Source organism: Larus michahellis, chromosome 16 (assembly GCF_964199755.1).
Source record: "Larus michahellis chromosome 16, bLarMic1.1, whole genome shotgun sequence".
Classification (NCBI taxonomy): Eukaryota; Metazoa; Chordata; class Aves; order Charadriiformes; family Laridae; genus Larus; species Larus michahellis.
In genome coordinates, this window is record NC_133911.1 from 5354637 (window position 1) to 5368738 (window position 14102).

At 39.4% G+C, this 14102-nt stretch overlaps 1 protein-coding gene across 2 annotated transcripts in view; it reads right to left on the bottom strand.

Moving 5' to 3' along the window:
* Window positions 1-953: 953 nt before the first annotated feature.
* CLSTN1 (calsyntenin 1) overlaps window positions 954-14102 on the bottom strand; it is a 40388-nt gene continuing 27239 nt past the window's right edge. For both annotated transcript variants that reach the window (XM_074609428.1, XM_074609429.1), the window contains 10 exons: window positions 13863-14025; window positions 11648-11698; window positions 9714-9871; window positions 8906-9054; window positions 8194-8420; window positions 7611-7781; window positions 6882-7027; window positions 5248-5383; window positions 4329-4513; window positions 954-3631 (listed from right to left, as the gene is read on the bottom strand). In XM_074609428.1, coding sequence (XP_074465529.1) covers window positions 3437-3631; window positions 4329-4513; window positions 5248-5383; window positions 6882-7027; window positions 7611-7781; window positions 8194-8420; window positions 8906-9054; window positions 9714-9871; window positions 11648-11698; window positions 13863-14025 — 1581 coding nt within the window. In that variant the 3' untranslated portion in view covers window positions 954-3436. The remainder of the gene's footprint in view (window positions 3632-4328; window positions 4514-5247; window positions 5384-6881; window positions 7028-7610; window positions 7782-8193; window positions 8421-8905; window positions 9055-9713; window positions 9872-11647; window positions 11699-13862; window positions 14026-14102) is intronic.

The window sequence follows — 14102 nt, forward strand, 5'->3', positions numbered from 1 at the left end:
CGTGCAAGCTGAGCTGCACTGAAACTTTGTGTGCATTCTTGTGGAAGGGAAGAAACATACTCCAGTTCTGTACCTGTAAAAGCAATTCTGCTGCGTTGCCACAAACCCGTAACGCAGGCTCCTGCCCGCCGCAGCGCCACGAGACAGCCCTACCCAGCCCTTCCTTAGTCCCTCTGGGTACTTGGTTTCCAGGCTCCAGCAGTTCTTACCCTCAGCCGCTTTTCTGGTGGAGCTTCCAGAAGACTCAGGCCCTAGTACAGTTTTACAGAAGTACAAAGCAGCGGTGGCTTATGTCAGCTGTCCTTCAATTTTAGAAGTGCAATAAGACAAAGTTTTATCTGCGTAAACGGCAAGAACTGAACAATTCCAAACGCGTTTCTCAATCCAGCAGAGTTTTACAGAGAGGTTACTTAGCCTAGAAAATTGTCTTACCTACCAGAAATAAAAATATCAGCGAGTGAGTCAGCAAGTGGCCCTTCTTCCTTGTACTCCACTTCAATGAAACTCCGCTGGCTGTATCGGGTCAGCAAAGAGCCTCTGGCTCCAAATTCACAAAGCAGCAGCTCCTTCAAAGTGATACCCCTTTCTAGTTCTATTTATTTAGAGATGGTTCTGTGATTATTTTTGTTAACTCTGTACAAACTGATTGTGCTTATTCTGTTGCCTTTGAAAAAAGAAGTATTTTTTTAAGCAAAACCATGGTTCTGTAAGAAGAGAATGTTTACATGTTTAACGTTTCAGTTGATTTAGGTACATGTTTTGTAAGTCAAAAAATAAACCAAATGATTGATAAATCATACACACGTGTGCTGCTGAAGTCTTTCTATGCTTGAGGAATCAAAGAAAACAAAACAAAACAAAACTCTTCTACTGCCACCAGCAGAGGCCAATTACCACACAGTTAATGGAACTCGGTTCAACTTTGTTCCACTCAGTAAGAAATAAATGCAAACGACCTTTAGAACCAGAAATTTATTGTAGCTCATAGACTTTCCAAACTGACCTGTTACCAATATACACATCTGAAAAGTTATACCCATAGTGGCTACAAACTGCATCAGGACATTTACAACCTTTCAGGATTACCATTAAGCCATGATCAGTTTTGGTCTAAAATACAGCAGCTACAGCAACAGTATATGGAAGGATAAGTCTTCTACACATTAACACAGGACAACTGTCAGACATAAGTTAAAAGTTTCCCAGTTTACTTAAAACTAGCAGTTATATTACCACAGAAGTAGTCAAAACCATTTCCCCATTTTAGAAATCTAAAATTTTACATAAAAAAAAGCAACCCCCAAAACGGTAAGCTAGTTGTGTGGGTAACCTTCCCTGCTTCCAGCTCCATCTACTATTGTAAAAGGCACTCCGCAGTCAAGCGCTACCCCAGATAAAACCCACCGCTGGATCCCATTACACACATCACTAGGTGAGAATAGGTCTGCTCTGAAAATCAAGACTATGGAAACACTTGGATCGATGCTTATCTTTTCTCTCTTTTAATTATGACCCTTTGTGCCCCACCCTTTGGTTGCGTGTTGCTTACACTGTGCAACACGTCCCTGCTGTGAGCCGTGTGGCCTGTGCACCTACGATAGAGACAGACTTACAGACGAGAGCGAAAACCAGAGCTGTGCTTACCGTGCTGAGGAGGGAGTGGAGTCCTACTCTCCTGCTACAAGCAAAACAAGTGACTCTTTTTAATCCACCTCCAAATGTAAAAAAAAAAAAATAATCAAGTAAGCATACAGTCGTTATTCAAGGCTCTGCATAAGACCAAATAAAGTTAAATAAACGAGACCTGCCTTACCAAAAAACCAGCACTCTTCACCACGGGGTCATAACTAACTTCTCGTACCTTTCAGCTATTTCTTTAGAAAAGTCCTTTGCAATTCCAAGTTAGAACTTTGATCAGAAACAACCAAAATCATCTGGACTTGGAATAACAGTAACATGATTCCCAAGGTTTTCTGGTTGGCTAATTTATGCTATAGTTTTTCACCAGCAGGAAAACACAATTACTAAGTGTAAACAAAGGCTTAACACACCAACAGTCCAAGTTACTGTACAAGGGGCTACAGGGAACGAGCAGGAGTGTGTTTAAGAGAAATGAAATCAGCTATGCCCCAAACCCTCCCACTACCAAATTAGAAAAACTGAACAGCCCAAAAAAAAAAAAACAAAAAACCAACCACACCAAACCCCCCAAATCCCTCTCTCTGTAGACTGGGAGCCAAGGTGCACAGGTACGCGGGTCTCAGGCTTTCCAGCTTCACTTACCAACGTAACAACCAATCCACTACATGAATAACCTGCCCCGTCAGCAGCGTGAACAGACCATCATTGTACTCCAGGCAGCCTCACCGTAATTAATAGGAGCTGTGGCAACACACCACAGCAACAGCACACTCTCATTTGCCCACCATCTAAGTAGTGTTTTTTCCCCTAATAACTTAAAAAGCCCTTATGCCAAGACTTAATTGGGAGGAAAAAAAAAGAAAAAGAAAAAGAAAACCAAACAACTGTATTGCACAGGGCAGTCGAACCTCTGCAGACGTTCCTGAAGCCTTTACAATTTCTCACAAGCTTGTCTGTTCCCTCTGCAAAAATAAAGGAGATTAAAGAAAAGGAAAGAAAAATTAAAGGAAAACCAGAGCGGGGCATGAGCGAACATGGCAGTCAAGGCCAATGACACCGTATTACTGAAACATCTACACTAGAGAGCTGTGCCCGTGCTCCTGCTGCAGTAGTATGAGATTTGTAATATTTCATGCTGCATGATTTTTTTTACTTTAGCATGTTTTAAACCCCAATCCCTGTTTTCACTACCACAAATGACATAATTACATAATTCCAATATATTTACAAAATATTAAAAAGTCTGTTAATCTTCTACATATTAACCTCATTCTGCCACTTTACACATGCACTAATTTGGGGGAAAAAATTAAAAGAAATCGACAGGCTGAAATGAGCAGCTTTACCCTTTGTCAACAAGCAATCTTTGCATCTTTTAGAAAGAGAACAAGGAACAAAGCCAAGTTTGTTTCACCGAGCAAAAAAAAAAAAAAAAAAGACAGTTCAGAAATTCATGTGCAATGGCTACAGAACCGTAGAGTCACTTAGCTGAGATGACATGAAGAAAAAAAGTGCAAGGTGGTTCCTCACATAGCGTAAAAAATAAAATCCAGTCACTGAGGCATGGCTGAAGGAAGAGGTGCTACCTACGATTCTAGGAACAGCAGCAGGACCTAGCTGACATAACACAAACACGGGGATGTGTCGGGAGGGGTTGAATCTACTGGCCAGAATGATGGTTTTTTTGTTGGGTTTTTTTTTTTTTGTTAAACACCATGAATCCTTGGTAACAATGGAGTGTATTACAGTGGCGTCTTCTAGAGCAGAGACATAAAGACAAAGGGAACAGCTAGAATCAATAACTGAGGGTAGAGTCATCCCATTCCAGCTGTTGCTGTCTATTGACATTCTGTTGGTCCTCTTCCTGCTCTCCCTCCTCCTCCTCGCTGCTTTCAGACTCTGCACTAGTGATGTCATCTTCTTCTCCATCTTCGCTTTCTTCTTCCTCTTCCTCCTCTTCCTCTTCACTGCTGTGTTGATCCTCGTAAGTCTGTTAAGACAGAAATTAGCTGGTGATACCGTACTGGCCAAAATCCTTTTTGTTCTTTTGAATTCCGGCTCAAGGCACTATATTGAGAAAGAGCTACTAGATTCCTTGCTGGTTTTAGACATTCAGCAGTAATTAGGCAACCAGAAAAGAAAAAGAAAGTAGCACTCTTTAAAATAGCTTTGTAACATCGTTATCAATCCTAAACAAACTAATTCTGAAGTCCGATCCAGTACTTCAAATTCTACTGGAAAAGGATCTTGTGGTAAGGTCACGCAAATAGCATTAAGGTTGCACATCGTTCTTGTTCCTGATTTTCTAAAAATTCAGATGTCAACCACAGCAGAAGGAAACATCATAAACACAGATGTTTCTTATAATAATAAATAAATAAATAGTTTCTTACAACTTTGGAAAAAAGCAGACCATGGCTGAGGCAGCGAGCAGCATCACGCAGCGAGTGTCCAACAGCGAGCAGTTGGACACTGACCCGTAAAACCCAGTTATCCATCCTGAAGCCATAACCCACGCAAGATCCCAAACATTGCCGTTGGGATTTGTCACTTTGGCGCATTCATTAAAAATTCAGAGTTAATGTCTCGTCTCTATGTTCTGCGGTTGGTTTTGCTCTACTACTCTGTCTGTGTACAATCGTCCCCGTTGCAGCTGGAAAAGGGCACTGTGTTGTTAAGAGCTTTACCTCCATGGGGTTCACAGTGATGGTCAAAGCAGAGTCATCCCAGTCCATCTCATTTTCCTTTCCAGTGTCTTGGTCACGCATCGTTCTCTGATGTGCGGCGCGGATTCGGAACACTCCCAGAATAATCATAAAAACCAGGAAACTGACACAAACGACTATCACAACAGTGGCTGTACTTGGGACAACTGCAACAAGGAAGAAAAAAAGGAGCTTCCTAGATGATACTGATAACGATACTGATAACTAACTCTTATACAATGCTAATAACTACTCCTGTGTTCCCATCACCTGCAAGAGGGAAATGGCATTATACAAATATTACACGTAGCTACACAGAGGCAGTTTGTCTAAGGCCTGACTTAAAACGTCAGTTGGAGAATAAGAACTAAAATGTAATTCTGTAAGTATAATTACATCAGTTTGAAGGACTGACAACACATGGAAAGCAGATTCCACCACACACAGAATCTCCTTTCTAAAATGCCTGTGTTTCCTCCTCTCGCATCCTACACCCATGCTAAATTAATATAATTAAAACAGACAGGACAGATAACACGACTCATCAAGGCAATAAGGCTGCAGTTCTTCCCTCATGCCATTCAGAAGAAATGCTGCCCCAGTTCCTCACATCCTTTATCTAGGTCTTACAGTCCCCTCAAGACTAGCACATCTCCCATTTTCCAATGCACACAAGCCGACAGAAAGCTCTCCTGCTGGAGGAAAAGATATTTCGTAGATCTCTAGTAATCCACTCCTCCCTGCTTGGGCAACAGCAGAACAGGACCGAGTAGCTGCCTGTACTATTAGTCCAGCACACTGGTTTCAACTCTGGGGAAAAAGCTCTCTGTAGCAAGAAGCTTCCGTGACAGTTTAACACCAGAAAAGAGAGAGCTGAATTTCAGTGACTGAGAATTCCCACCTGAAAATGGATGAGGGTTAGCCAAGTTGTGGCCAGAGAGATCAACAAAGGTATGGTGCACTGGATGAACAAATTGTGGTTGCGCAGCTATATGATTAGCGTGTTCAACCGGGTTAGCTGTGTGGATAACATTCACCTAGGAACAAAAAGAAAATGTTAAACTCCAGAAATGCAACAATTTACTTCTGAAGAGATAAAAAGACAAACAAACAAAAAATAAAATAAATAAATAAATAAATAATCTATTTCCCAGAGCAGGCATCCAATTCTCCTTTCAACACAGCAATGGCTTGCCTCAGGGGACAATCAGCCCCATCAGTAGCTCCTCGCGAATTACGATTCCTTCTCACAGACCCCTTCATTTTTATAGCCCTCAAATCTGTTCTAGTTAGTCTGGCAAGTTTGTGTACAGAAACCAGTATTTCAGAATAAAACAGATAAAGCCTATTTATTTTCAAATTTGGTAGCCAGCCATTTTAATCTGAAATAACAGTATATACAAATATATATAACACATTCATTACATCTTCTTTATTTCCATCTTTTCTTATTCTGCTGTATATCTCCGGCTAACACCAAAGCAAAAAATCCATATTGTAGTGAAAGGGTTAAGAGAAAACTATTCTTTAAAGTTTAACCCAGACTTAGCAGAGCTGGCGTTTAGGTACAACTGCAAGCTCATCATTTGCACAGCATTTTTCTTGTTTCCTTGCCGAACAAGCAGAGCTAAAAATACCCCTCCTGTGGCGGGACACTGTGATACGGGTACCTGACCAGCTGCGCAACAGGAAGAGAGCATGTTTACTACCCAGCAAGGAAAGCATTTGCAGTTCAACTCAAGCTTACAGAATTTCCTCAGGAAATCAAACCACATTACTTAACACAGAAATCTCTATTCTGCAACACAGGAGGTTTCCCAACCCACCACAACTAGTGGTAAATACAATTAACTTCACCGTCATCCCTTTCATCAGCTCTAAAATACAGAAATTCAAGCTCGTAGCTGAAAGATGCAGTTACATGGTAGTTCCTCTCAATGTAAGTAACTTCATATTCCAGCACCTGAAATTTTAGTGCCCCTTATGTTATCTTCTGCTGTACTTCCATATATTTGATGTAAGTGTATTAACTCATAATTAACCTGTATTCTACTGGAGGAAATGCAATTTTAGCCTGTGTGTACTCTTACATAAGCCCTCGGTATCAGCAATTTAAGCATCACACAAGTAAAGCAGCAAAGGGCCCAGCAAATTCATCTGCAGAATCCTAGGAGTTATACATGAGGGCCGCTCAAGTCTACTCTTACTCTATATTCTAGTTTTTTGCTAAATTAATACACTGTCTTTCCAACTCAACCTTTTTGCCTTCCCACTTCCATTAGCCATACTATTTCTTCTACAACACAACAGTTTCACCTCTGTTAAGACAGCCTTTTTTGAAGCTGAAATGTAGGATTAAAAACACATTTATACATAAAACACAGGCTGAAATGCACATATTTACTAGTATTTATTTACAGGGCAAAACCCTACATCAGTAATTGATCAATTATCTATCACTTGAGGCAACAATTTCCATCCTCCTAACAATCCATACTCTACAACTTCTCAGCGTGATCAGATTAGCTGACATACCTCCACTTTAAACTCATTGCTGACATAGCGTCCATTAAGCTCAGAACAGACTAATTTGAACTTTCTGTCAAAGAGAGAAACAGTGTGCCAGTTTCTGTAGCGTATCAAATGCAAAACCTCTTCATAACTAGCCATAGTATCAACCCCTGTGGAGAGAAATAAACAGATAAAACATTTACTTTGCTAAAGACTGGTACAACATCATATACTTGACAAATATTACTCCCTTTCTTCAAGTAAGTTGTCTTGGCTGTCAGATTTTCAGTTGAAGAACGTAACACCACTGACACACAAATACGTGGCTCCACTGAAATTCTGTGGATTGATTTTGTGATAAAATCCTAGACCCTTTAAAGGGATTACAGGAGCCTTTCTTTTGAATACATTAACATATTCTGAATATAAAATAAAAAGGAAAGGTGCGTGCTCCTAGGCACTGGATCATCTGTGCAAGGAACAAGCCCTTTCTAGGGAAAGTGTACTTCATTTCCATAGTCCAGAGGTAACTTGCAATTTGGGACATGAAAGAACAGAAAGGAGGTTCTAGAATCATGTATTTTCTAGAACCGCAGCTTTCCGCAAAATAGTTGTTAACACCTCTGAGCTTGAAATTCTTGTCAAAAATGAAGTATCTGGAGTAAGGTGTTACAAACTATCTCTAGTACACTGTTCCCGCTATCACCGTCTTCAGACCCTTCCTACAAAAAGGGCAGAAGTAGTAACCCCTACCTGTGATTATCATGCCCAGGCTGGAACTACTCATCTCAATGCCTTTCTGCTGCAATCGCGTCATGTCAATCTCCAGGCTTTCTTGTTCCTGATTTAGTTCCTCTCCTAGCACTGTCACCTCACACGTATCCAGGTTATGCATGATCTCTTCAGATACCAAAGACTCTTGTACTAAAAAGCACGGAAAAAGCCAGAGGTAAGCAGAAACAAAGGTGAAGTAGACAAGAGCCCAGGAGCTATAAAATGTCACATGCGAACTCAACTCTTCCTCCAGAACAAATATTAAGATCTGGGCCTGAAGTAAAAAGAGCAAGTATTCATGAAATAATGATTAAAAAAAGAATACAAAATTGAAACAAGGGATATCGACATGAAGATAATGGCCTAACTACTATTTCAACTACTGTTGCTAGCCCAGAGCAGAGTACCTACACCTTCTCACAAGAGACATACATCTTCTCTTCCCCTACTAGATTCTGTATTAAAAGTGAAATCCTCGCCTCTTTGCAAGAGGAAGATCCTCCACTGTCATCTTTGAATGGGGTGAGGGTAACCAACAGTCCTAAGCAGAAAAGGATGTTACCTGTAGGATCTTCATCTCCATCTCCCTCTGGCTCCACCTCCCGTGTAATGGTGCTTATTATGCGAAGCTCAGGAAAGAGGGAAACACCCTCAGAACTCTCAAACTCTGAAGCAGAGCGGGCAAAATGGTTGATCCCACTGAGGCTGATTTTTGGTTCCTCTGGTTGCAAGACCATTACGTACCCCTCCACAGAAGGAATGGAGACGCAGGCCTCTTCATTGAAACATCTACAAGATACAGAAGCAGTTTTGCACAGTCAAGGAGGCTATCTGAGAGGAAGGCACAATTATGCAGAGTAATTGCTTTATAAATTTTTAAAAAGCTCTATCTGGGACCCAAGAGTCTTAGATAAATTCATCAACTGTGTTGGAAAGTAAGAATTCCCCACCAAGGGAGCAATCTTACAATTAATTTTTACTTACCGTTAACATCTGGCCCCATTTTCTATGCTCTAACAGCCGCAGATAACACCTTTAATGAAGCCTGTGATTACTGGAGACAGACAGCACACCCTTCACGGCATACCTTTGCAACAAGTTCCTCCCTATCTTATACACTCCTTACTACATTCTCAGGAAGAAAGTAAGAGTGCTGGTGTAGAAAACATTCTCCATATTCAAATGTGTGATAGTTACATACTAAGATACTGGAACATTGTTCCAGGCTTCAGCATCACCGTACAGACACGCATTATTTCACCACCAGCACATACTTGACAACACTGCTGATTTTAAGCCTCCGAATCCCAGGTGTTGGGAACTGGCGGGAATTCAGGTAGGAAATGTGCTGCATGGCCTTGTCAACTCTGTCGATATCATCCCCTTCTAAGGTCAGTGTTGACTGACTTGGGTTCATGTGGATCTGAAACAACACAGAAAAAAAATATAAGAGAATACTCAAACAGTAACATGATCAGGTAATTAAATCTGTAAGTTCAACACTGCTTAACCTGGTAAATGCTAGGATAATTACACCTGTATTCAAAGCAATAAGGCCGTTACTTACTAGCCTTGTAGTACACAGTCTTCCCTATTCACTTCCTTATTCCAGTCAAACATATTTAGTGCTTCATTCTTTAAGAAAAAATCTAGGCACTTGTCATAATTCTGATGTGAAGATTCTAGTAATACGGAAGAGACACAGCTAATATAGAGAAGAAATTTGTCTCCGTTCACGTAACCTTGCTATTAAAAAAAAGGCACACAAGTTAGTCTCTTTCTACTAAGCTGCTTGTTAAGAATCTCTATCTTTTATTAGACAACCTTGTATAGCTGGTAAAAGAGAGGCTCACAAACGTGGAACTTCTCTTCAAGATTAAAGAGAACACAGTTAACTTACATTCTTAAACTCCACTAAGACCATGTCTATAAAAGAAAGATTTCCTAGTTTTCATGTAATTTTAATGCACAATAGACTAGATGGTTTTATTTGGGACAGACCTACTAATTCTGACAGCCAAACTTGTAACTATTATCAGCAGAGCAATAGACATGCTCCCCTTTATTCACATGCAACTTTACCTTCACGCCTTTGCCAACACCATCAGCCATTTGCAAATCCAGTCCCTCTTTGCAAGTATACAGGCAATCTATCACTTTCTTGTTTTCCAGTTTACCAGAACGAATCATCAAACCTGCCAGATTGCCTCGGAAAAACTGCGCCATGTGGAGTTCACCACCTTTATAAAGGGAGGAAGGAAAAAATCTTTATATGTTTTGATTCTTTTCTTTTCTTTTTTTCTTTTATAAAACAACAAATATGCCTTCTGGTACCACAAAGTACTATATGCATGCGGGTTAGTTTTTATCCATTCTGGGCGTTAACCTTGTGATTATGTTCAAGCATAAAGAAAAAAATTAAACAGTTCACCATGCATATGGCCTTCAAAACAGGTGTGGCCATCTTGAACTGTGAAACCAAGGCTGATATTTCCGTAACAAACGTTTCAAAAGAAATCGCCCATACAGCGAGGTGGTGTTCTTCAGAAATGAAAGACAAAACCAGTGAGATGAACTACGAAACCTGAATCTTCATATTGAGGTAACGGCTCCCACTAGTCAGTTCTCTACAAAACAGGCAATGCCCGTCAGCATAAGAGGACAACAGCATCATTCCTCTAGATGCTAGTTATCTACATCTAAACCCATCATTACAGGCTCTCTTTACACTCAAAGGACAGGAAGAAACTTCACAAAGTGATTCAGCTCATTCTGAAAAAGGTCTCTAAGAGTTAACTGCTCCCCTCTAAAGGTGCCTTTGTCTCTGAATGGACACGAGGGAGCAGTTTAAACTCAGGTTTTAGATACAAATTTTTAGATATCTAAGTCTGATGAATTGCAACCCGACAAGCCCCTTGCTGCTTAGATTTTCTGAAGATGACATGATGATGATCACCTAGTCTATATCTTGCTAATCTATGGGGACCACAGAACATCGCCCAGAAATTTGTATTTCAAGGTCATCACTTACTAAGCTACCAGATTTTTAGAAATATGTCTAAGCTTGCTTTTAAGATTTTTACGTGATAAAAGATCCCTGCCGTAACTCCATAGAATTTTTAGTAGTGAACTGCCCTTTTACAAATTATATAATTTCCAGTTTAGATTTTTACAGCTCCAGCTTCTGGCCCCTGGATTCAGTTACATCCTTGCCAAATCTAAATGATTATGCACAGCTAGAAACCTCTTGTCAATTATACCTAGACCATTCCAGGAACTCTTAAACTTTACAGGAACAGTACTTATCTTAAATACACTTTTAGAAATACACACTAATTTTAAGTGTCTCTACTCAAGACACAAAATCCACTGAACTGTAACTAAATATTTCTAAGAAAAAAAACCACTTAGCCAACCTGAAATACCTGGTAGCCAAAGCCTTCATGCCCATTCACTGTAATTAGGACTTTATATCAAGTGAGCACACACTGTACTTTACAGGTCTGTCTTTGAGTTATATACAGGCAACCTGATCTAAATATCAAATCAGTCGTGAGTGAGGAGCAAAGCTACCTGACTTCCAGAGGTCCTTCCCAAACTACTGAATAATTCTATGATACACACACCCCCCTACAATACATATATATACATATATTTATATAGGATGAGGTGCATTTATGTTTTAACAAAACTGGATTAAAGAAATTATAGCTGATATTTTACATCAGCAACTTACTTTACACCACTTCACTGCAATCACAATGGTTGCAGATTTGTACATGGATGTGCATTTGGGTGCAACCAAAAAAAACCCCACCAAAAACCAAAAAGAAAGCAAAAAAAAATCAGCTGATGAAGCTCTGGAAATAGAAGCACAATGGAGAAACAAGCCTAGGAGAGGATTATGTGAAGGTCAATGGCCCAAATGCAATGCCTGCATTTCATGCTGTGTGTGAGATGAAGCAATGTCTTGGCTTAAAAATGAAATAAAACAGTAGGGAAAAAACTCCAGCAACCTGCAGAGGTCTCAGGCACAGTTTCATTGTCATTTTCATTTCCTGTATATTCTGTAGAAAAGCAAGACAGAGAATAGGACAACAGGGAAAGGACCAGGTAGTTACAATTTGGCAAACTCTCTTATCACAGAAAATACCCAGCAGCACTTCCCCAAAAAAGTCTGCTTATACTCGACCCAGCTTCTCAAGGATTGCGAGGTCTCTGAAACACTAATAGCTGCAATGCAGGGAAGAAGCATTACTATGTTGTTACAAGAACATAACATTCAAGACAAGACAACTTGAAGAGCCCCATACACAAGCTGCAGTAAAACCAGTCACACTGGAAAACACTTCAACCACAGCCAAACCCAACCTCACAAAAAAACAGTATTAGTAATGAGATACAGCTCGATTTGTTTTCTCCTCTTCCAGCTACTAAAAGGGACACTACGGTGAGATCCAGCCTATCTCAGCAGATCAGCAAAAGGTATTAAATGCTGATCAAAAGGAGCCATTACCAACACAGATTTTTTTATCGTAATAATACATCATATCTATTAAACAGTCAATTTATCAGATAGAAGCAGCCAGGGAGGGAAGCACCAAAAATGAAAAACAGCTTTTAATCTTTTAAAAGAAATGTTAAAAGAACTTTTTCAAAAGCATAAAATCTCTCTCTCCTTAGAGGTGAGCTGTACATATAACTTAGAGCAGCCCAATTTATTTTAAAATCTTGGTAAGACAAAGAGTGCTAACTTCACTCCTTTGGCATACTTTTTTCCCCTGTGTTCTAATTCCCTAAAAACCAGGCTTTTGGGGGAATTTTTAAAAGGTACTCCCTCAAGTTCTTGTACTCCAGACTTTTAATGCTCTTATTTCAGACTGTTGTCATTATAAAGAAAATTCACGTCAGAAGAAATCAAAGAATCATATATTGGTGCCAATATGAAAGCACAGGAGTTTTTAAACTAAATGTATATGCTTTTGTTAGGACGCAGAACATATATGAAAGCCACTACACAATCCATACACTTAGCTGGAACAGAGTTTCCAAGCTCCAGTTTCTTGAAAACCAGCCACTATAGATTCCCTTTGAGCTAGAAGAGATAGTTGGAAAGTCACAAACAGAATGAGATGAATTATGGAGAAAATAATTAATTGACTCAAAGGAAGCGACAACAGAATGAATTTAGTAGTGAAATAACATTAATAGTGAAAGATAGTGAACTTGTCACAAAACAGTATATTTGATGAGAGGCTATTTTGATAATTTAACCTTCAATCACACCACAAAGCCTTAAAATTCAAAGAGAAAGGAGACACTGAAGACAGAAGACTTAATTGATTAAATCGTCTCAAAGCTTTCCATTCATCATTCATTCACAAACTATTTCTATGCGTTATTGCAGACTGCTACTACAGTCTGTATTCTGAACTACAATAAAACACGAATGATTTAACACTGGTTTATCTGCAACCAAAAAGATCAGCTCTGTAACAGCTAGGATGTAATTTAATCAGCAAGCAAACATTTCAGTTCAGGACTGTGAAGCAAGACCGTTGTTACATCTTTGTAACACCTCTGGTCATCAGCCTCCATGTTCAGATGCATTCTCCTCCCTTTTCTCAAGCTTTGAAGAGTGGGTTTCAGAAGTATTAAAGCCCATGAATCAGCACTCTGCAACTTGCAGAATACTGTGTTTTAAGCCACAGTCTGCATACAATAAAGCAGATGCTTTCTATGTTTATTTTTATAAGCAGAAATGGTAAAATATCCAAGAGACAGCATCAATGCGTTGCTTAACTGAATTGTCTGCTGGTCATGCTTCCACTTACGAGAACACTTTTTCTATAATACGCTTTTCAATCTACTTGAAATTAAGTGTTCTGTTTAGTAATCTGAAGTATATGATGTACTTTTACAACTGTTACTAAAAATAAGCTATCTATATTCCCACAGTTACCAAAAAAGTTACTTTGATGGAATGCTGCTTAGTGAGTACCTTTGTGTTTTATACACACCTGTGGCCAACGAGCAAAAAAACTCTCACTGAAAAAATGACTAGAAGAGGAAATACGTGAAACTACCTAGAAGCCAAAATAATCTGCAAAGACAAAACAAGTTATCTTTCATGCACTAAAAAGATCTGCTATGTACTTCTAGGCTAACCACAAAGATTTCACTTAAAAAAAAAAAAGTTAATTAAAATTATCAACAATTGTAAATAGTTACCTTGCCAACATGCTCCAACTACAAGCTGTGTTTCTATCTTTGAAGGATGAAGCGGGTAATCTTCAGTCACTGGGAAAGGATCATACGAAACGCCGTCTACATAAAGAGTTACCGCAGGAAATTCAACACTGAGGACATAATGATGCCACTCTTTGTCACACACCTGGGTAAAGAAAGTTTTAAAAACACTACTTTAATTTTTTTTTAATTGCAGTTGAGTAACTGATCTGATGCACATTT